Source organism: Trichophyton rubrum (genome assembly GCF_000151425.1).
Source record: "Trichophyton rubrum CBS 118892 genomic scaffold supercont2.11, whole genome shotgun sequence".
NCBI lineage: Eukaryota > Fungi > Ascomycota > Eurotiomycetes > Onygenales > Arthrodermataceae > Trichophyton > Trichophyton rubrum.
The window spans coordinates 732,143-754,154 of NW_003456418.1; the positions used below are offsets into that span (position 1 = coordinate 732,143).

General features: G+C 49.8%; 8 protein-coding genes across 8 annotated transcripts; 2 read left to right on the top strand and 6 right to left on the bottom strand.

The window, feature by feature from the left end:
• Window positions 1-2,312: 2,312 nt before the first annotated feature.
• On the bottom strand, window positions 2,313-6,250 carry TERG_12636 (uncharacterized protein; the record flags this gene model as incomplete). Its single annotated transcript, XM_047751569.1, has 1 exon — window positions 2,313-6,250. Exon 1 carries the CDS (start codon window positions 2,658-2,660, stop codon window positions 2,313-2,315), a length of 348 nt encoding a protein of 115 aa, XP_047607454.1. The 5' UTR covers window positions 2,661-6,250.
• Window positions 6,251-7,497: 1,247 nt separating this feature from the next.
• TERG_08031 (uncharacterized protein) lies at window positions 7,498-12,068 on the bottom strand (the record flags this gene model as incomplete). Its single annotated transcript, XM_003231685.2, has 5 exons — window positions 7,498-10,402; window positions 10,467-11,306; window positions 11,375-11,591; window positions 11,653-11,750; window positions 11,898-12,068. 5 exons carry the CDS (start codon window positions 12,066-12,068, stop codon window positions 9,197-9,199), a joined length of 2,532 nt encoding a protein of 843 aa, XP_003231733.1. The 3' UTR covers window positions 7,498-9,196.
• Window positions 12,069-13,464: 1,396 nt separating this feature from the next.
• On the bottom strand, window positions 13,465-14,848 carry TERG_08032 (cell differentiation protein rcd1; the record flags this gene model as incomplete). Its single annotated transcript, XM_003231686.1, has 4 exons — window positions 13,465-13,645; window positions 13,700-14,075; window positions 14,139-14,294; window positions 14,362-14,848. The coding sequence occupies 4 exons, from the start codon at window positions 14,846-14,848 to the stop codon at window positions 13,465-13,467; spliced, it is 1,200 nt and encodes a 399-aa protein (XP_003231734.1).
• A 570-nt stretch (window positions 14,849-15,418) lies between these two features.
• TERG_08033 (uncharacterized protein) lies at window positions 15,419-16,432 on the bottom strand (the record flags this gene model as incomplete). Its single annotated transcript, XM_003231687.2, has 1 exon — window positions 15,419-16,432. The coding sequence occupies one exon, from the start codon at window positions 16,430-16,432 to the stop codon at window positions 15,419-15,421; it is 1,014 nt and encodes a 337-aa protein (XP_003231735.1).
• Window positions 16,433-16,623: 191 nt separating this feature from the next.
• TERG_12637 (uncharacterized protein) lies at window positions 16,624-16,998 on the top strand (the record flags this gene model as incomplete). Its single annotated transcript, XM_047751570.1, has 1 exon — window positions 16,624-16,998. The coding sequence occupies one exon, from the start codon at window positions 16,624-16,626 to the stop codon at window positions 16,996-16,998; it is 375 nt and encodes a 124-aa protein (XP_047607455.1).
• A 416-nt stretch (window positions 16,999-17,414) lies between these two features.
• TERG_08034 (uncharacterized protein) lies at window positions 17,415-17,805 on the bottom strand (the record flags this gene model as incomplete). Its single annotated transcript, XM_003231688.1, has 2 exons — window positions 17,415-17,665; window positions 17,703-17,805. The coding sequence occupies 2 exons, from the start codon at window positions 17,803-17,805 to the stop codon at window positions 17,415-17,417; spliced, it is 354 nt and encodes a 117-aa protein (XP_003231736.1).
• Window positions 17,806-18,309: 504 nt separating this feature from the next.
• On the top strand, window positions 18,310-19,022 carry TERG_12638 (uncharacterized protein). Its single transcript, XM_047751571.1, has one exon. The coding sequence runs from the start codon at window positions 18,412-18,414 to the stop codon at window positions 18,757-18,759; it is 348 nt and encodes a 115-aa protein (XP_047607456.1). The 5' UTR covers window positions 18,310-18,411; the 3' UTR covers window positions 18,760-19,022.
• A 320-nt stretch (window positions 19,023-19,342) lies between these two features.
• On the bottom strand, window positions 19,343-21,947 carry TERG_08036 (uncharacterized protein). Its single transcript, XM_047748873.1, has one exon. It carries the CDS (start codon window positions 20,531-20,533, stop codon window positions 19,715-19,717), a length of 819 nt encoding a protein of 272 aa, XP_047604864.1. The 5' UTR covers window positions 20,534-21,947; the 3' UTR covers window positions 19,343-19,714.
• Window positions 21,948-22,012: the final 65 nt, after the last annotated feature.

Genomic DNA, 22,012 nt, shown 5'->3' on the forward strand with positions numbered 1-22,012 from the left:
GAGGACTGCATGACGGCCACAATATTATTATTATTATTACTATTATTATCTAATAGTTGGGTCTGAGTATGGAGTAGGTGGCCGTCCAGGCGGCCGCAGATGGGGGTTGTCAGGGCAGAACCGTTGCCCGGGGATGCGCTATTATCTTCCTTCCAGCTCGCTCAATCCGTTTGTTGGCTCCTTTTCTCGTCGATTCGAGGTCCCCACAGGCGAAGACGGGTGCGCCAGTAAGCAGTGGTGGTTAAAACTCGATTAAAACACTAGGAAACGGGCCATGTTTTGTTTGTTTCTGGCCAGTAAGCTGCTCCGTAGTTGAGTCTTCTGCGGCGGTGGAGATCAACAGTGCGTTCGTGATCGGCCGCTCGAAGCTTCGGAAGGCTGTGGAGAGACGCAAGGCCGGTGGAGATGGGCCGCCTCTCGCAGCAGCTTACCACTGACAGCAGCCAGCAGCTAAGTTGGTTAGTTATCAATTTGCCCCAGGCATTGAAACACCGCCCGCCGTTCTTCTGCAGCCGCAGCGCAGCAGCAGCAGTTCCTCGTCGGCGTTGAGGCAGTCAAGTTGAAGCTGGCATCCACAGCCGTCTAACTACCAGGTTGTTACCCACAGAGTCAGGTAACTCGATAGCGAACTAGCGAGATAACTAGTTTGACCGGCTTGGGGGCCGCTGCTCTGGCAATCGTCAAGCCGAATCCACCGGAGGCCCCGAAGCCCTTACTAGCGCTCTCACGCTCGTCAACCACGGTGATGCTTGCTTGCTCTGGGGGGGGGGGGGGGGGGGGGGGGGTTAAAAAAAAACAAAAATTGTGCTTTCAATTGGCAAATGCCGGCTGGAGATCCGATCTGCTGCGGAAGATGAAAAAAAAAAAAAAAAAAATATGACCTGTTGCCCCAGTTGATGGAATGAGTATCTGCCCCAGGCGCCCAGCATGAGCGTCCTGGGACCGGATAGACACCTAAGTATGTACCCAGGCCTGGGGGCTGGAGAGCAGAGAATCCGTCGCTCAGTTTCGCTAGAGTGCCAATACCCAACCGCTCTGTCGGTGTCCATGATTGTATGTCAGATGACAAGCCATGCTCCAGCGCGCCTCTAAATACCCAGAACTCCTACCCCAGACAGGAACAGGCAGCTGGTTGCTTCTCCTGCTTCTCCTCAGCGTCTTCTTTACCGCACCGCCTGCGCTTTTTCCCTTCGAAACGACGAAGGAGACGGTTCGGCATGGGCCAAGCGCGCGCCCCATCTAGGGACCAAGTGAACTAATCTCTTTGATCGGGGAGACCTCCGCGGCGCTTCTTTGAGGGGCAGTTTCTGCTCGATGCAGTTGCTGCCCTTGCAGCGCCCATCAGCGACGCTGAGGAGGGTCGACCACATAATTCAACACACCTCTAAGAGATTTGGTCTGAGGCAGGCACCCTGAGGCCGATCGATAGGCAAAAGATATAGATTCATCTCGTTGCCGTGGTGGGCCTGGGCATATCATCAAAGAGGCAGCCACCTGAAAGTGACATGTCGACAACTTCTGTAATTATATTCGGTATGAGGAGGGCAGGGAGCCGTGTATCTCCCAATGCGGTAGTCCAACGAGGACGGCGGAGGTGTATCCTCTTTCCCTCTACCCTGGGATCCCCTGCAAGGAAAAGGGTCGTTGTCATCATGATGGCGTGCCGACTTTATTTTGCGTTGCTGTCTTCGGTACCCTCCGCCGCCATCAAACAGCCCCCATCACATAGTTAACTAATTAACTCCCCAGAGAACAATGTAACCCCTTATCCCCAGAGTCGGGGAATTTCCCACCCGCCCCAGATCCCTCGTGCAGAGTCAACTATTCGCCTGCGACTGACTAATTACCAGAGCCTTTAATGTTGAAGCAGACTTCGCCAGCTACGATCTCCTCGCTACCATTCTTTTCCCTGTGTACAAGTCCAGCCGAGACTGCTGTCTCTTCAGGATTTCATCGTTGTGGCCCTCGAGGGAGCACGCAAAAAGCAACATACGAATGACTCGCAAGAGAGAGCAGCAAAGAAACCCGGCCTAACTAGTTAACCGTTATGTCGGGACGATTTGAAAATAGCGATTGGCCAGCGCTGATCTAGACCATGAACCGCGAGACGCCCTGCCATCCTCTCTCTCCACCGTGGAGGTCAATATCGTCGTCCCACCAGTCCCCTGTTGCATGTCCTGCTAGGATTTTAAAGTCCCCTAGTGTGGTTGACACTGAACTTTCTTTCCTGCTCTTCCCAAGAAGTTAGTTACTTTCTTTTCTTCTTCCTGCGCTCTGTGCTGCTTGCTCACTGCGCTTTTGCTTTTTAGCTGTCAACTAGCCGCATGTGTATATAGCTCGTTCTTGGAGGGCGAGGGAGGCCGCGCCCCAGGCTTGAGCCCCTTGCCGAACATCCCATCGGCTTGCCATTTCGATCCTAGCTCCAGCCGAGGCCACTCTAGTGTTGGCTTCCATGCTCTTCTGCCGTCTCGGAAGAGGGTCCGAAAAATGCCTTTAAGCCGTAAAGGGTTAACGGATTCCTCTGCATGAGGAGATTTCCCTTTTTTTGCTTCTGCTTGTGCATATGATAACACGGGGTTGTTTTCTCTCCACACGTTGCGTCGGTGGATCGTTGACAAATGCGGCGGTCGTGCCGGTTTCCCTCCATCCAGCCTATACATAGTAGCTGCGTATCGATCTATGTCGTGATAGCTATGCAGAGGAACTAACTAGCTAGACCCCTAGCTATCGTTCAGTCATCACGTTCTCGGACGAGAGGTCTGGTTAGCTGACTATTTAGCAAGGCTTCAAGCAATTCTGACCGGACAGAGATCACGTCCATCTGTTGCAACATTCAACGGCGTCTGTGAACATGTCGCGGTTGCTAGTGCCTGACACCAGTTTCTGCGTGTACTGAGTGGTCAGAGTGCTGCAAGGGGTCATTTACTGCACGGGATTTCAGCTTCTCTTAACTACACAGTATCAGCAATGGCTGTCCTTGTATTTAGCCAGTCAATTAGTTTTCAGTCCCACGATCAGCAATGGAGTAGTGAAAAAAGACGGTGATGCAAATCTAGTTAGATTGGGCGGTGGTGGTAGAGTTGACGCCATGCAGAACAGACATCAGCATACCCTGTAAAAGCAAGATTGGTCTGATACACACCTCAGTTATACCCTTAAACGGTACTGCTTTTAGCGGTGGAGCGCGCTGGAGTCCCGGATCGATGCTCGGTCTATGATCTTATGGAGTAGCATCATACATTGACCACAGACATGATACACTTATCCAGTTATTAATAGGAAGAGGTAATGCCTGAAGCCCCTGGAGATGAAGCCTACGCCGCAACCGGGGGCTTCCACATCAATGGAACTTTTACTATCGACGTAGCCTTGTCGCATCATGACATGCAGCTGCCTATAAGTTTAGTTAACGACGCACAAGTTAGCCTCAGGAACAATACTTTACTATACCCTACCAAATTCAAAATAACACGACTCTTCTAGGTGCCGTGGTATAGAAGAGATATCCAACAACCTTGATAACTAGTTGATTCTTCAGCGCAATCCATGTCAATGCTTAAATTTTCTTTTGTGTGCCTTGTATGCAGTCAGACAGTGATAGATCCAACAATTGCGGACGTTGAAAGGTGGGATTTTTGTTATCATTTTAAGTAGAATGCAAGAACAGCCCTAAAGAAAACCGAGAAAATACCGCGAGTTGGAAAGATCTGCTCGAATGCATCTTAATCGTCAGTACATGCATACCCTGTCTTGTACGGGAGAGTAGAAGTGGCCCGACAGGAGATGTTGACGTGGTCTTGAGGTTCTGTCAGAAGGCATCACCCGTCAACCACTTATATCCCCTCATTGTTGTCTTCGATTGTCTGCCGTGCGATGTAAGACAGAAATTCATCATGCAAGAGTCAAGCCATGGTCCTGGACCCGGGGAAACTTGATCACGGTATCCCCGTTGTGCATCAGTTGGCTGTACGATATAGACGAGGACGGGGCAGTAGAAGACAAATACGTTCGCCCCCAAGGCAGTTAATGGCTTCCAGTCCCATTCGCAGATCGTTTGTATTTTTCTCGCAATCTGATGGTGGCGGCGGAAGAGTTATCGTCAAACTGACCAGTAGAAAATCAAACCTGAGCCAGCCATTTGCGGTATTAAATCTTTAATATTTGTTTGAGATGCTGGATATTGCCGGGATGGACTACTATATTTTCAGCGCCAGAAATTAAACCATATATGGAGTACAGGTAGGGCAAGGCAGCGATGCAACACTTCGAATTCCACTATTCGGGATATACTTCGTACTCGATGGAAGAATGGCTCTATTCAAGGTTCTGAAAATACCGGGAATTGAGAAAACCTTCGTTGTATTTCCCAATTGCGATCCCAACTGCAAGGGCTTATTCAAAGATTTCGGTCGGGGCCAGTATCAGGTTTAACGCTTAAGTGGTAGCAGCCTAAACGCTAAGAGAGTCTACAAGTCGCATTATTTGGATCAAAAGCCATGGCATTGGTCTCTATCCCTGCGCCTCCAACTTGATATCATCTCTCCAACATATAGGGAAATTTCTTGATTGGGTGGGGATGTAAGACAAGGATGCCACTCTAGTGGCCTTATGAAGAGCATCCATATCATCCATACTGGATAGACGCTACCAAGCGCTGTGGTGTACAATGAATATGTCACTATCTGGGAAGGGGCGCAATTTGATGAGCGTAGCCCTAACGTTTCCAATTGGCCGGTATAGGACGGAGACGGGATGAGGTCAAGTTTCACAGCATCATTCATATCAAGTGGTATAACCAATGATCCTCAGGTCTAGCAGTATGCGCTGCCCTGCAGATAGCTGGCATACTAATACAGGTAGGTCGAGTTTCGACTACAATGACCTAGGCTTCTAGAAGACTTTAATGTAGGTATTTCAGGTGTTTTCGAGGATAGCACCCATACCAGTGGTTTTCCCAACTCTCCACATATGATTAATGCATCCTCAAAGCACTTTCCAGCTAGTATATGACAGATGGGTCAGTGACTAGTAGGTGGTGCACTCATCGGATATGTTGTCAGGAGTGAGAGTGATCGGTCATGGTATCGAAACCCGAGGCATACCATATGTAGGATTCCGTAGAGTAATATCCTGATCCGGCGACCTTCAGCCATGTAAGATGTTGTGTCAAATGGCTGGTATGGGTGGAACCAAGGCAATATCCAGACCGTAACACCATACCTGCAGGTCAAACCTGAGGTATGAAATATGCAGGGACAGTGTTACAGTCCTAAGCAGCGGAGAAATTCAGGCCAGTTGCAGTTGATCTCGTAACTGGACTAAAATTATATGCATCTGCGGCGGCCTTGTATCCACATGTGCATATTCACCTGTCTTTGTTTGGCATTGTAGACACTATGGGCATTATCAGTATTATCATTTTCGAATGACAACCCGGCAGTTTGGGTGATCAGGCGCAGGTGGCTTGGATGTGATAAGAAAATAAGAGCTATCAAGTTCTTCCTTGTCCCAGCAGATGTATGTTTGTTTGTCTTCAAGCCATCCTTGCCGCGGATTTGGGTTTGAATGGGCCGCAATGCTGGAGCAGCAGATCAGCTTTGCAGCTCTAAGGCAGTGCAAGTTGCCTAGTTAAAGTAGGATAAGCTTTCTTGTCCCCTAGAATCCAGGACGTTTTTATGCTTCTGTTGGTTATGATCTACCTGTCTCACGTAGAAGCGCCCCAGGGGAACTTGCTAATATTGCAACTCCACCCAGGTAGTGGTAGCTTGAACATATGCCAAATTCATCACGAGTTGATTCTGTTCCGGATATTATCTAGTCTTTTTTTTTCCGGTGGCGGGGTGGAGATGCTATCATCTATTATGACTGCCATACACCAAACCGCATAGTCCAAAGTACTGAGTTGTCGAAAGTGATTATCCCAAGCCCAGAGAATCTGGGGTCATTTTGAATTCGATAGTTAAGATATTCCCATACATCTGGTGGTCTTCTCAGCAGGCCTCTCAATGCCCAAACAGTCGCACCGGCCGCAATGGATGGGTGAAGTTTCGCTATCAGGCACCTAGTCAGTCATCAACTAGACAGGCGGCTGTGATATGTTGCATCCTTCAATCAGAACTTAGGGGTTAAGGCAAAAGCCACCAAGGCCTATCTGAGGCTTGTTAGAAAACAAACGGGGTGCTGGGCATGTAGAACGATTGGAAATTGGACGTGACAACCAGCTAACGCTTGGTTAACTAGTTAATTAACTAACTTCCGGGAGCTCCAGCGTCCCTCACAGGCCAGCCAAAGAACTTTGGAGCGATATCAGAATGAATATTTCCGCGGCCTGGTCAACTCAGGCGCCCTATCCAACGCGAATGGCGTTTTGCGACTCCACGTACTCCGTAGAGGGCTGACGATTGATGGGAGGAGGTTGAATTAAAAACGAGGCTGTCTTGTCGCTGACTAGTTAAGTGTACGTCTGAGTTGCCACTTTGGGACAGACCAAAACCGTCTTTGTCAGCAGCGCAGAAGCCAACCTCAACGTCGAGTCTTCTCAGCGCCTTCGATGGGCAAACACTGGAACACCCGCAACACACGAAAGACTCGACCACTCTCTGGCGAATATGGCTAATCAAGACAAGTTGCCGCTGGCTCGTGGCCGCCGGGCTTCGTGGGGTTGTACGGGATGGCCGAATAATCCTCTTCCGGTTGCACGAGGATTTTTGTAACCCGTTATTATGGCGAGTGTGAGGCAGGGAACAGGCATCTCGGTCTTGCACAAGGTGTTGCTGCTGTACGGCTGGCTTCCTCCATGACAAGCGGGTGTTTTAGAGCGCAGAGGATGGCGTACAGCTCGTTGCCGTATGACAATTGTTCTTACTGTGTCCCAGAACGTGGTCCTCATGTGCCCCTACATACAACCGCTCGGAGTGCATCAAGCCTCTCTTACTCCCGCACCGAACGTCATCGCCTGAGCCACTTCGCGTATCTAGAGACGTCTAGGCTCATCAAATTGCTAAATATACCCTTTGCACAGGCAGTTTGCCACACTCATCTCCGGATTACGTCCTCGGAGTTCTGGTTCACGTCGTGACTGAAGACCACAATAATTGCGAGTGCTAAGGATAGGAGGTAGCCCGATGCTACCGTGTCGGACCGATCTTCGGGCCAATTCTGTCCCACCGCGCTGCGTGACGTACTTACTTCTCCCGCTGTCACCAACGGGAGTGCAGCTGCCACTTTACCTTTATGTGATATCCAATTGTTCAAGCTGCCGTCTGGTATTATTGACTACGAGTAGTCAGACCAAGGAAATTGAATCTCTCTTTAAACTGCCTTTTAAATATTTCTCTGTGTTGAGATAACTAATGGAGAATCTGATTATTCTTGGTCTTCTATAACTTAGTTGTTGACGTTCATCGTCATCACCCAGAAGCAGGCCTTCCTGCTTTGCCCCCGCTCCTCTCTCCAGAAAATAATAATAATAATAATAATAATCTAGCACTGAGCTCTTACCTGCGATCTAGACCTATGTCAATTCCGCTTTAGAGAGACATCTGGATCCGCGCTTAAGACGGAACTGAGAATGGGGCAAAAGCGCAATTTTCCAAGTCTGTACGAGATGTCACTGATATTTTACTTTCGGTAATGAACATCCTCCTCCTTCCACATCTTCGCTATTTGTGTTTCGCTGTATGGAGTAGCTTGGGCGGGGGAAATTGTGCTAGTTGCTCGATAATCCCGCGACCGAGCCGCGACCGTTGTGCGTCCAAATGACTTGGGTGTTTCGCTAACTGTGTGATCAGCTTCGACAAAATCAACATGTTAGAGCCGATATCCGTCGCTAGCTTCGTTCGCTTGCTTGGCTAGCCTCCGGTTGCTAGTTATATATTCCGCTACTTACGTAGGCTCCACGCCTCCGTCTTCATTGCCCAGAGACTCAGCGCTTGGGCCCAGGGAATTATCTCGTTTTTGCGTCCTTTCTCGTGGCTTAATTTCTTTTTAGTTTCTTCGCCTTTCTGACTGCCCAGAGAGGCTTGCGACAGCTTGACCGTCCACTTACTTTCCCGGCGGGATAAGATGGTTCAATAATAATCGGACAGCGGTCTGGTTTCGGGCTGGTGCCAACTGTTGTAATTCATCATTTTCGTCAACCAACAGTTTATCACTTGACGTTGGAAGAGTCAGCGAGTCTAGGGAGAACACGTCTCAGAAATAATGCCGTCAGATGAATACCCTGTACGTAATGAGCGAGGTTATCGCATAATGTAATTTGTCTACGTCTATTAAGATCTGTAGTCGCTGAAGAGACGAGGTATTTCTCTCGACCAGCTCGTGAGGTTTTATCAAATTAGTCAAGGCTGATAATAACTCTTCAATAGCCACTAACTAATTAGTTAAACAATGCACTTGTTCTGCCGTAACTTGCTTTAACATGTTTTATTATCATCCTCACCTGGTATGAAGATAAAATTTCTCACTTCTCTGTGGACTAGTTTCGATATATATCAATATCCAGTCTAGTTGGCGCACTTGAGGCTTTTTCTGATCAAATCCTCCAAGCCTGCCGTGCGGACTTCACAGGATAATGAAATTGTTGCGGAGTAACTCATCTATTCTGTAATCAGGCACACGCTGTTACAGGATAGTGAGGGTCTGTTCCCATATTCGGACTTTTATCAATTTAGTTACCAGTCTGGTACATATAAAGGAAATTAGCTACGAGCTGGGACATATATCTCTCTGGGGTCTTGGGATTTTATAATCCAAAATGTACATGCCTGCCCCTGCCACTTTGAATGTGATAAATCAATACAAGCTAGGGAAAAAAAGTAGTTGTATGTTCGGAGTGTGGTATAAGACACTAGAAAGTGTATATATACGTTGAAAATCTCATACTTATATATGCTATTAATACTGGTATAATCCCACATTAATTATATGTCCAGGTTAACACCAAGAGGATACACGTTTGGAAAAAGGGTAACAAGGAATAAAATTAGTGGCACAGTGTGTATGCGATAGAAGCCGTTCAGAAAAGCAGCAATATCCTGGAACGTGTGACGAAGAGAAGTAATAATACAGGGACAAAAAGGTATATGAGTTCCAAGGAGGTTGATCGGTAGTAGGCGTTTATATATCAATATGGCATTTCTGAATGTTCGTGAAATGCACCATCTACACTAACAATGGTGGTAGTCATACTGTTATATCAAGTGGATTTTCTAGGGGAACATTGACTTTGGGAGTCTGGCTGCCTTTGTTCAAATGAGATCGGATGATTAGAGATAGGCGAAGAGCAATTCAATATTCCAGGCGGGTGGTGATGTTGCGGTACTCCATTAGTTGTCAATATTGTCTCCGGGGCCATGGATTTCACTGGAGCTGGAATAGGAGCATCCGGTGATGTCCTACCCATCAGCTTCGGGCTAGGTTGCAGTCTCTGCACAGGGGGGACAACTGGCTGAACACCAACTTCGCTGGAGGAAGCGGTGTGCACGGGAGAGTGTTTTGTAGGGCTGAGGCCAGACATAGGAATTCCAGGAGAGTAGCGATTTGATGGAGGCGTTTGGCTAAATGAAGCCTGAGGATTGGTCGTGACTGAAAAAGAGGTAGCTGAAGATTGGCTTGAAGGATGATACTGTTGTCGATGATGCTGATGTTGTTGCTGAGGGTGTTGCTGAATCTGGAATGAAGAATATGGAGAGTAGCCATTAGGGTTACTTTGGTAAGTAGTGCCTGGATTTGTGCCGTTTGATCCAGGTGAGGGAGCGCTACTGGTAGGAGCTGGTGCGGGAGCGGGTGGGAACCCGGCTAGCGGGCCGACATCTCCATTGCCCTGAGTTGGGGACATGGATGGCCGATTCTGGACCGGGGAGGGGAAGTTGCTTGGTATAGAGCCAGAAGAAGTTGGACGCTGGCTGCTGAAAGACGACATCATGTTTCTGGGGATTGAAGCTTGAGGTAGGGGGTGAACAGGAGCAGGCTGACGTCCATAAGAGACGCCAGCATTTGGCTGAGGAGCGGGAGAATATCCTGGTTGAGGGGAGCCGTTTTGAGCGTATATTGAGTGAGATGCAACAATGGGGGGATTTGATGTAAATAGACGTGGTTCAATTGGGGCAGGGCGGAATTGCTGGGTCGAAGAAACGTTCTGGTGGTTGGTAGGTTGTTGGTTGATGAGAATGGATCCATTGTTCGCCTGGGGCTCTTTTTTCGAAGGAGGTGAAGCTGATGATGTGATGCGGAACTTCAACGGTGGAATCTTGGGTCGCTTTGCTTCTTCAATGCGTCTCTGACAATCCTTGCATATGAAGTGGAAGTCGTCTTTCTCTGCCTCTTCCTGGGAAATACCAAGGCATTTGCTATGCTGCCAGACATTGCACTTGTCACATGCGACGCTATGAGATCCATCATCCTAGAGGCAAACAGTTAGTGCGTGAAAAATCTTGGAAAGGAAAAAGGGGCACGGTTATGCATACCAGATTCTCTCCATGGATACCGCAACCAGAACAGTCGAATGTCCATTCTTCAACCTCGAGATTTTCCAAGCCTTTCTGTCGCTTTTCCAACTCAGCATTGAAATTCCGGCGTGATAACCTTGCTTCCCCCTCCTCAGCCAGCTTGGCCTTTTCAGTCAAACGAACAAGCTCTTCTTCCTGCTGTTTCCTCTTCTCCTCACGGTCTTTCAGACGCTGTTCACGAGTCATTAAGCGGTACTGCCGTTCTTTTTCAATCTTTTGAGCTCTTTCTTTGGCCTTTTGTTCAGCAATCCGCTCAGCTTCCTGTCTTTTAGCTTCTTCAGCCGCTTGTTGCTCTTGGCGTATCCTGTCTTGTTTGCTAGCAATTCTACTAGATCTTTTTGCAGTGGCTAGTTTTTCGAGGGCTATCAGTTCTTTTTCTCTACGAAGAGCTTTCTTTTGCTGTAGCTCCTCTACTTTTTCAATGACAGGCAAGACATCTTCGACGAGGCGCTCTATGAGCGCCTGTTCGTTTAGGTCCTTTGACTTCTTTAACGAGTCAATAAATGTATTGTAGTCATTCAAGGTGATGGCAACACATTCCCACTCGTAGTCTCGATTGCAATTCGATGCTGACAGCGCAGTATCGGCCTCGTCCTCTTGGCCATCGGTTTCATCGGGGGTATCGACAACTTTTCTTCGTTTCGATGAGCGGACGCCTGCTCTACCTTTCCTGCTGTTTGCTTTTCGTTTCACAGGTCTCTCCGGCGGGATCTGAGGTTCTATGCGACGGTATAGACGGTTATCATCAAGAACATAATATTGGTGTTCATCACGGTCGTATCCAATTTCATTAACTCTCTAGGAGACGTCGGCATAGCGTTAGTTATCCCATTGAGTGTATTAAGCCATAGATGCGCGAAGTATACCCATTGTAATTGGTCGGATTCTTTAACCTCTCCCATCCGCTCTCGAAATCTATCCGGATTCCAGAGGGTCCAAGCAGATAGCTGTTGTAGAACGCGTATTCTCTGGAAAATATCCAGCTGGTGAAACTTCAATGGGGTCTCATCGTCTCCAAAAGGGTTGCGGAGAGGTGCTTTCGCGAGGTACTGCCGCCGTGTGTACTCTTCAAAATTATCGTAACTAAGGGGAGAGTATCAGGTTAGTAAGTGACAAGCGGAGAGCGTTCGGGTAGGGTTCGTACTTGAGACCACGGTGGGAGGAAACAAATTTGAGGAGATTCAGACCGATGTTGAGCAGTCTCTCCGAGTGTCCAGGTTTAAGGCACTCCGTCTCGAGTTCCTATGAAGCAATACTGATTAACATATCGAGCTGGTTGTACTTCTTTTTTTGTCCCTGGTAGACAACGAACTCTCCCATTGAGTAACAATGGAGCAACGATTTACGCTATCTGTCCATGGTACAGCACTACTCAAGAACCATGCATACCTCTATATCGATATCGTCGTCAAGCTTCATCGGCTTGCCAAATGTATATATGTACTGCATCAAGTTTGGAAACTCCCACATGTTCCGCAGCCGGTGAAGGAGGCCATGTTCTTGGGGCTCTGGGGCGCTTTGAGGCTCGGTTTCCTCTCTGGAAAGCTTACGCGACACCATGGTAGGCTCTGTGTCTGCGGTGTGCGTCCAGTTCACTCTGCAAGTCGCGATGGGGTATGCGATGCGATACAATCCGGGGTGTCTGGGCTTCGTCGAAATATGGATGTCACTAGTGCTGGGATCGAGCAAACAGCGGATCTCACGTCACGCCGGGGCTTTTTAACTGTTTCTCTATTACCATAAGAGGACGGACGTGTCTAAATATACAACAGGAGATACTGCGAAGACGTAGAAAGGCGAAGAGTCGAAATGTGAAATAGAAAACTGTCGCGAGCGTCTCAGAATAAAAAAAAGCCGATCCTTGATTTTACGGCGAAAAAGAAGAAAAAGACGCGTTTGACACGTGATGCTTATGTAATGATGACGTAAGATGACGAGGACGACAAGAGGCAAAGATGGTGATGAATAAGTATCAAGGGGGTACAGTAGGTAGCCGTGTAGACCAGGAGGTTCTAGTATAGTGATGACAGAGACAGATGGATATCCAGGGGATAGCGGGTAACGATAAGGATGCACAGAGATGCAGGGTAAATAATACAGTAGATGATGACAATGGCCTGCTGCTTGGATGTTGCGCTCAGGAGGCGAGTTGAAGATAACAATAATGCGAACAAACAAGGCTGCAAGTGGCTGAAATCAGATACGAAAAGGGGGACGGGGGTCATGCTCTTCTAATCCATGGTATCGTGACAGTGAGAAGACAAAAAATAAGCTTACATGAAAAGAGAAAGGGAGAGATGAAAAATCACATATCCCGACCTTCACTCGCTCCAATGACCAGAAAGGACAACATCGGGAACATGGGGAAAAGGCACAGAGGAGGAAGGAGTAAGTAATAGATACATATACCCTCATTGAATGATCGCCGCACACCGGAGGTTCCGCCGCCCCTTTTTACCTTTCCACAACTCGCGCGCCAGAAACAACCAGAAGGGGGGTGAAAAAAAAAAAATATAAAAATGCGTTGAAAGAAGAAGACGCAGTGTGGGCCTCATGAGGATATCCAGGTAGATAGCAAGAAATTTGTGGGCATGAAAGCGAACCGGGAGAGGTACGTATGTGGATATGTAGGTGGGGAAAGAGGGAAAAGGATGAGGGTAGAGAAATCATATAAAAGCATAGACAAAAAAAGAAAGGAATTTTACGATGAGCAAACCCCGAGGTAAAAATGGTGTGGTACCTATGAAGAATCTTTTCTTTTCCCTTTTTCTCTTTCTCTTTTTCATCATCTCCCAGTATTGAATTCTTTTTCTTTCCTCCTTTGCCCATTTGGTCTGGGGGCTCGAGGAATGGCATGATTAGTCGATTAGACGAGGACACTATTTCGTGTATATCCGGCATTAATCGGATTAATCGGTGAGTTTTTTTTCCCTTTATATTGCTTGTTCGCGGATGCTCACATTCCGGGACCAGCATTGGAGCCATCGACGACGTTGTCAGACAGGTTTATGAGGAGCTGCGCAAGGCACCGTTTAGTAGCAGCATCATCGCGAAGGACGGACGAGAAAGTGGCATCGCGAAGGGGCTCTGGTAAGCATTGACGAAGTGCTTCACGGGCACGGTTATTGTCGCTGAGTCTAATATCAAATTGTTAGTGGGTGTCTTTACCGGAGAGGGCTATGAAAGTTTACCGCAAGAAGCAGCGGACTACATGCTTAAGTAGCCGAACAGTTTGCTGCTCCACAAGCTGGGTGACCATGTTGCTGAGGACTGTCCCAACAGCATAGAATCGTTCATATGTCGCACAAATATAAGCTAGGCCAATGTCATCAAGTAGAATCTTTTGAACGATGAATATGGCCACGGTCTTGCTGAGCTCCGACCCAGTCTCCATTATTCGAAGACATAAAGGGATGATTTCGGTAGTAAGAAGGAAGTTGATGACATCAGACGAGTCATTTTTGACCAAAGCGCCGATAACGCCGAGTGAGGTGAGACGGAGGTATTCAAACGGACGAGACTTGGAGGTTGTGTTTAAAAAGGGGTAGAGGAATAGCGGTATGTGAGCTAGACAATAGTATTAGTCGTCTTAATTATCCTTGACTCTGTTGGTGGAAAGTGCATATATACCATTTAGGAATAGGGTTCGGGTCTCATTATGGGATGCCACACATTGCAGCAGGGCTAGGGCATTGCATACTCGATTCGAAGCAGCAGCAGTCAGTTGAGACGGGTTCAGTAGTGGGTAAACAGAGATAATCTCTTGCAGAAGAGATGTCATGACTCCTTAAAAGTACGTAAGCATGCAACCACTAGTGTACTCGGAGGAAACAAACGAAGAGGTACTCCCTACCAAATGAATGCCAGATAATAAGTGCGAGTTCTGGCACCTGTTCTCGCTTTTTACTCAGTTCCATGAGCGCCGACTCTCGCCGGTTGGGGTCCAGCAGCTCGGCAACCCAGACAAGAACCTTCCTGTTTTCCTCGCTCACGCCGCTATCAATGTTTCCTGCGATTCCGTTGCCGTTTTCCTGACCGCCAGGAGTCTGTGAACTGCTATTAACACCGCCGGTCATACCGATACGGCTATAGTGCTGCTGCTGCTGCTGCTGTTGGTGTTGGGCAGCAGCGGCAGCGGCAGCGGCCTGGGCCTGGGCATGTTGCTGCGCGGCGAGAGACGGGTGCTGCTGTGGCTGTTGCGATTGAAAATGAGACTGGTGCTGCTGCTGCTGGTGTTGCTGGTGTTGCTGGTGTTGCTGATGCTGTTGGGCCCATGAGGAGTCGGCCTGGGGATATTGGTGCTGATGCGAAAAGACGTGCGGAGCTTGACTCTGCAGCATGGCGAGAGACGGGGATCAAGGGATTCACTCTAGGGAACTTCCCCAAAAGCGAATCTTCCTGGAACAGGGCTTCAAGCAGGACGTGGATCTAGGGACAGGGGGTTAACTGCCGGACATGCGATGGCTATGCGAGATCAGAGAGCAAAGACGTGCGTCCTCAAGAAGGAGAAATTGGAATCTGAAGTTGAGGTTGGAGGTTGCGAGGAAGAAAAGGCGGGTGGGGATTCACTGATTTGATGACTAAGACGTTTATTCACTATAAAATTTTCTCGTATAGAGCCATACATCTAATTAAGGACACGAAAACGAAGGAAAAGACGGGGCATATACATCGTTTAATCAACAACTTAACGAGAACTGACGAGGAGTCCGTCTCCTGCTATGTACTAGAAACGCCAGATTTTCAGCATAACCCCAACCATATCCGCAGAAGAAAAACCAGAGGAAAAGCCAGACGTGTACCCATAAAATATTCACATAACGGACATGGACATGGACATCGAGATCGCGTGGGAAACATTAATTGAGGAGCCGGGGCGAAGGAAAGTGGTAAAAGATATTAATAGCTCGTTAAGGCCGCTCTGTCCGCCGGCCGGAAGAACTGCTGCTGCTGCTGCTGCTCGAGGTGTACGTATAGGACGAGCCGGTGTAGTAGGTGGTTGACTTGTCGTCATTCTTTCGACGGAGACCGAGACAGAGAGCAATAGCGCCGATGACTACACCCAAGCTGGCCAGTCCCATGAGGCCGGTCTTCTTCTTACGCTTCTCTGAGCTGACCCTCGATCCGCCGCCGCCGAACCAGCCGTGGTGTGAAGAGTAGGATGATGACCCGGTGTAATTTGAGTGCCTGGCTGGTCTGCGACCGCCGAGGCCAAAAAAGGCCCGTACCCGGTCGACACAGCTTCCCACGCAGCAGCAGATGCAGATGAAGATGAGTATCAGAGCACCAGCAATAGATCCGATGACGATACCGGCAATCGCTCCACCACTCAGGCCACCGCTGCCCTTGGTGATACCGATAACGCTGCTGCCATCAGTGCCCACAGCGGGAATGAATGGGACAGTAGTGGTAGCCGGAATAGTAGTGATCGTGACACCCTTGGTGCTAGTAGGTCGAGTTGGGGGAGTGGGAGCTGGTTCGGTTGTAGGGAACGGTGAGCCGCCTGCTTGAACACATACGAGATCCTTGTCGCATGATTGGGCAGCCGAACAGCAACGGCCGCCGCATGCCGTCTCTCCTATTTCGACCTTGCATTGTGGCTGGCCTGTCGGCTGGGAGATGGGTCGACTGCCGGTAGAGGTGACCGTGACCAAGTCAGTTTGGACGTAGGTCGTGGTGAAGTATTCCCATTGAGTGTTGCCGGCCTTCTTGGACTGACACAAGGCTTGGTTATTCGAGTCGGTTACGCATTCTTCACTAGAAGTGCAGCAGGCCTGTCCGTAGTAGCCGCATGGGCTACACTCTCGGGCCGCCAGCGAGTTGGTCGGCGAAGGAGTAGAGAAGGGCGACCCTGCGACGAGCCGGAGTTGTAGGAAAAGAGCGAGAATGGGCGCCGAAGCTCTGCACATAGTCTTTGCCAACATCGCTGGCTCTGCTGGTGTATTTCGTTTCTGTTTCTACAGGCTGGTAACTGCACTGCCAGCGAGAGCCTCAAGCGGGGGCGGCTTTGGGGTAAACAATCAAGGTATTCTCGCGAAGCTGTCTGTCAGACGTCCAGGTGGCTGGCAGCTCCGGAGAGGGAGGAGAGCAATTGCTATATGATATGTGAGTGTCAATGAATGAGCGAACAAAGGTGGAAGAGAAAGAAGAAAAGACATCAAGCTGGGGAAGACTCGAGACTTGCTGGTTGGTCTTTGTAGATGTGCCGTCGCTCTGCCAGCCATCTTCTTTTGCGGGCATCCCAGCCACGCCCAACCACCCGAATTATGCTATTCGGCTGCATCCTGGTCCCGCCCCAGGCCAGGGAGCTCTCTTGGTTTCGCGGTTTTCTTTGCAAGGGGTCAGTTTAGAAGACGATAGGTGTTCCAGAGGCCTGAACTGCGTCCGCAGGGCCGCGAAGACGCTCGTCGCTGTTCGTGGTTGCGGCGGCCGTCATGGGCGCAGTATTCTCAGCATAGCAGCCGCTCAACCTTCCAGCCAGCGACAGTGATGCCGTGTCTTGAGCTGTTATTTGGGGCCCGTCACAGCTTCAGACCGACTCTTCTCCCCGTCAGCTCGGCTGCCTACTTGTGATCATCGTCGCTGAAGATGGTTTTGTATATTTTCATCCCTTCATAGTCGTCGTCGTCGTCGTCGTCGTTCATGCAGGTTTTTGCCGGTTGAAGTCACGTGAATATATAATTTGGTTGATTTTTATGGAATGCGAGAGCATGAAAGGGAAGAGAAGAGGAGGAGGAGGAGGAAGAAGAAGAAGAAAACACTATGCTGGTATCAGGTCCTCCTGTCGGGATTTGCTGCATCCTCCATCTTCGCGGCCACATACCTTCCCTCCACGAGAATCAAGTAGTTCCGGTGATACGCCTTGTTCTCCCGTCATTCATAAAAGGCTGGCAAGGAGAGGCCTTGTCAAAGGGTGTCCAAACAAATAGCATAGACAATCAATCGATAGTAAGTGTTAGGCCCTAGTTCCTCCGTCAGCCCCAATTTTTGCTTATACCGGCGTGGGGCGTCTTCACCCTGGAACAAAATACCCTCTACCCAGCTGCTCCTCTCTGATGAAAGCAATTCGACATTGGGGTAAGCTTCTGGACTCATTCCCATGATCAGGGAAATCGGGCTCTGATCGACCACCGCTACTACAGGGTATGTGACAGTATCTAGATGATGATCTATTTCCATGATTTCCATACTCACTATTTGCCTTTGGGGAAATCGTGGCTCTGATGGATTTGTACTGGTGTGGACGGAATATCAGCATCTCATAAGGAGCGAGCCTATACCGTCGGGCCACGTTCATATTAACCCAGGTGTGTTTGATATGTTTCTGCTCTCCACGGGGCAATTCCTATGGCTCGCATATATTTTCAGTGTAATTTTCACAGACGAACAAAGCTATAAGCGAGGATATATAACTAGTTACTAGGTATGCCCCGTGCTTGGCCGTGGTATTCAGCCGGATGAGAGTACTCTCACTAATCCTTTCATGAGGCGTAGCTCCTATAATATCCTCTACTAATTAAGACGGATGTCTCATTCTATTACTTATATAAACCAATGATAGATAGCTGCAGTCAAGCCTACTTCAAATGTGCTTGCAGGTAAAGATGAGAGGCTGGCCGATACGAGCGCTTGACCATTGAATGCAATAAGATTTCGGGGGAAGCAGTCATTTAACTAGTTTAAGGTGCGGCTCTTCCGCTGATCTTGGATTTGTCTCGCTTGCTACCAAACTCCCTGAATAGTCTTTTGGTTTTTTTTTTTTTTTTTTTTTTTTTTTTTTTTTTTTTTTGACACATTAAGTACTCTTGGGGCGTAAATCATAAAATAACAAGACGGCTGAGAAACACTGAATGGCAGTTACAGCATGATGCGCCTGCAAAGATGGTAACTTGTAAAGGCGGACATGGTAAGCCAGCCATACATAGCCGCAGCTTGTACCAGGGCTTCTGGGTTGGGAGCGGAGTTGGGAGTTGTCTGCGTGGAAGAGGCAGCCGCTGGCGGCGTCATCGTGGTCACGGCGGTCGGCCCCCTGGCTGTGGTTGCAGGCCGAGATGTTAAATTAGCCGTTGGGGTTGAAATCGATATATTGGCCGTAGGATGTCCGGTAATAATGGTAGTAAATTCTGCGGGCGTGGGAGGTTTGGTGGCGGTAGCAAAGTCCGTCATGGACGTAGAAAGACTGTCCTCGTCGTCGTCGTCGTCGTCATTATCAGGCTCTGGCTCTGGCTCGTATAAATCATCAATGCAGTAGAATCTCCCTTCTTCCAGGTCGGGGCATTCGACATCGGGATTCAGTTCCTCAAACAGGTCAAGAGAGAGATGGTTGTAGTGGGCAAATGCCTCGCAGGTAGCGCCGCCCACGTTTGTAGCGAGGCTGCACCAGGGCGGCAAGCGATCGTCGACCTGGGAGGCGGCTGCAAGGGCCGAGGCCAGAAGGATAGGAAGCGGGAAACGCATCGCTAGCAGCTGATAACTATTTTCTGATAACTACCGCGGACGTGGAGGGGAGGCTGCTGGATGGACAGAGAGCAACGAAGGGGAAAAAGGGGAAGAAAAGAAAGAGGCTTGCGGCGGGACAAAGGGAGCACAGATGGAACAGCCAGCTCAGAGAGTCTTCGGCTGGCCAGCTCACTGCGAAGGCCAAAGAGCTTTCTCGACTGGCTACATGTGAGCAAAAGGCATCACTTATTCCCTGTAAATACTTGGCTAAATCATGCTACAATGGCCGTCCAGTACCCTCAACTAACTGCCAATAACCAACTCCTTTGGTTTGATATTGCGGCTCTAACAAAGGACCCACAGGCAGAGTGGCCGACCCACGGAGAGACATCGGACTCCAGCATCGAGCCAGCCAAGGGCATAGCCGTTGCATACGGAGTAGAGAAGGTACATAAGTATATATGATTAGGAAACATGGGGCAAAATAGGGATATCCAAAGATTAGCTCGTCATTTTGGCTATGGGAAAAAGGGGCTATAAGTATATAATATGTACTGCTGCTGCACGAGCAAAAAGAAGCGGAAAAAAGCCGTCCAAGAAATAAAAAACATACAAACATTCGTTTCCATCCAGTTTTGCGCCCAGGGTACATCAAGGGGGGAGGACTCGTAAAACAAGGAGCACAAGCGTTAGGTTGCAGTAGATAAATGGTCACGCTGACGGGCAGAAAATAATACCGAAGAGAAAGAGAGAGAGAGAGAGAGAAATCAAGCAATCATCCCGGCGATCGCGATTGACAATCCCATAAGAATCTCGTATAGGGCCGACTGTCTGTGAGGTGGCTGTGGCGAGCCGTTGGGAGTGCCTCCGCCGTTTGCAAAGGCGGTACAGTAGCCCTCCTGGAGGCCGAAGCAGGCCCGCAGCAGGAGGCTGGAGCAAATGGCCTGTCCGTTGCCGGTGGGAGCAGCACCCTGCACAGTGACTCCGGCGCCGTTCCCTCCGTTGATAGTAACTCCGTACGCACCGCCGAGAGAAGCTGTGCAGGCCGAGAATTGCGACTGACAGCCAGAGTAAGAGCGAACGCACTCTGCCGAGTCATGGAATGTCGTGGGGATATAGACGAACGGGAAGGGAGCTCCCGGCACCGTCGAGCCCGTGTGCGTCGGGGCAGCCGTGGTGCCCGGTTGCGGGAACATAAAGCCCGATGAGGTCGATGTAGGTGTTGGTGCTGGGGCCGGGCCGGGCATCTGCGAGGTTGCTGCAGTCGAGGTGGTGCCCATCAGGCTGCCGGTGCATTCTGCGCCGAGGGGGCAGCAGGCGATGTTGTTTGCGGCATCGCGGGAGCAGATCGACTCAGGCTGGCAGCAGGCCTGCGGGCTGCCCAAGAAGGCGCAGGAACTGAAGTGCGACGGGCAGAGATCTTCCCGTCTGACGAGCCGGGCGAGCCTGGGAGTGAAGCCAAAGCCGAAGAGAGAGAACGAGCTGTCGAGATTGCTGCGGGCTGCGGGGGCATGGAAGGGCGCCGACTCTGCTGCGAGGGCCGGGAGGACAGCGAGCAGCAGGAGGTTTGCCTGCATCAGCATCATGGCTTGTTTATATCCCGGCCTAATTCATGAGGCTCTTCTGCTGGCTCTTGTTATCTTGTGGTGTTGTGTGCTGCTGCTGCTGCAGGCGTTGTTGTTGTTGTGTTTACCTGGATTGCACAAGGGGTGTCTGGGGTTGCGGTCGAGATCGAGAGGTCAGGCCGTCGTCGAGAGGCTGGCCATGCGATGGGGACGGTGGGAGAAGGAAGAGAAGACAAGAGCTGCAGGAGGGCAGAGAAGACGCAGAGTGACTTGACATCACCGTCCTCGTCCTGCGGTCTCGATCCATGTCTGCCCGTCGCTGGCTCGCTGGCCTGGCAACGGCGCCAAGTCAGCGTCTCGACCTCGATACCAAGAGCTGCCAGCGAGGCGACGACGAGGATGGTGAAGACGGTGATGACAGTGCCAGCGATGCGGGTGATGCCTGTCCGCCGTCCGTCTGCCTGTCCCTGGGTCACTGCTGCGTAGATGTAGATTGATGTAGATGTTGATGTAGGTGTTGCTGATAGATAAATAGTTAACTTAGCGACCGCAGTCACAGCTAATATCAACATTTATATCAACGAGAGGCCGTCATCAACACGCATGAAAGCATTAAAAGCATTTGAAGGCCATTGTCAGCCCTTCCGGCTGCCATGCAGGCGCTCTTCCACAGGCCGGATTTTGCATCCATCCGCGCCCAGCAAGTCGTCGCCGTGGCCGTGCCTACAGCAGCCATTACTGAGCTGTCTCATGCATAAAAAGTGCTGGAATCCATCACATCCAAGCATGCCATCTGCGGCCTCGCTTGTTCCGTCCATCGCAGGCAGATCCAACGCCCTTTTTTTGCGTGGCCGCCGTTGCTTGGTGGCGGATCTTTCGGCTCTTTATATATCTTCATCTTTTTTTTTTCTTTGCTGGTTGACGTCAAGTTCGCGAACTCTCAACTAACTAGTTAACACTACTGACTACGGATCAACTGGTCACTGATACCGCTGAGGCCGTGACAACAGACGAATAGACGGATTCCCAGCCCAGCAGAGGCCCTGCGATGCCATGAGCCATGAGATTCTGACCCGACCGACCACCATGGGCCGCAGTTGACCGTCTCTCTCACGCAGCACACACACAGCGTCATGCAAGCTGGCAGCACAGCTCGATAACCAAACAGCTCCAATTCCTTCTATTTCTCTCCTTCTGCTGCTCTATTGCTCTACTAGCCAGTCCTCTGTCGCCGGCCTTCTCCCGGAGGGCGTGTAAAGGATGTCTAATGGATCCAGGTCTGATGCGCTGAGGAGTACCACCACCACCACCAGTAAGGCCGGCCGGGACACCAAACACACATCACATCCCCATCGTCTGCAGGTATATGGACTAACTTGATGTGCGGTCGCAAGCAGCTACCAAACCGGTCTTCCATTTCGCCGCCGGCCTCTTCTCAGGTCTTACATCTTCCATCCTCTTGCAGCCGGCGGACCTGCTCAAAACCCGGGTCCAGCAGTC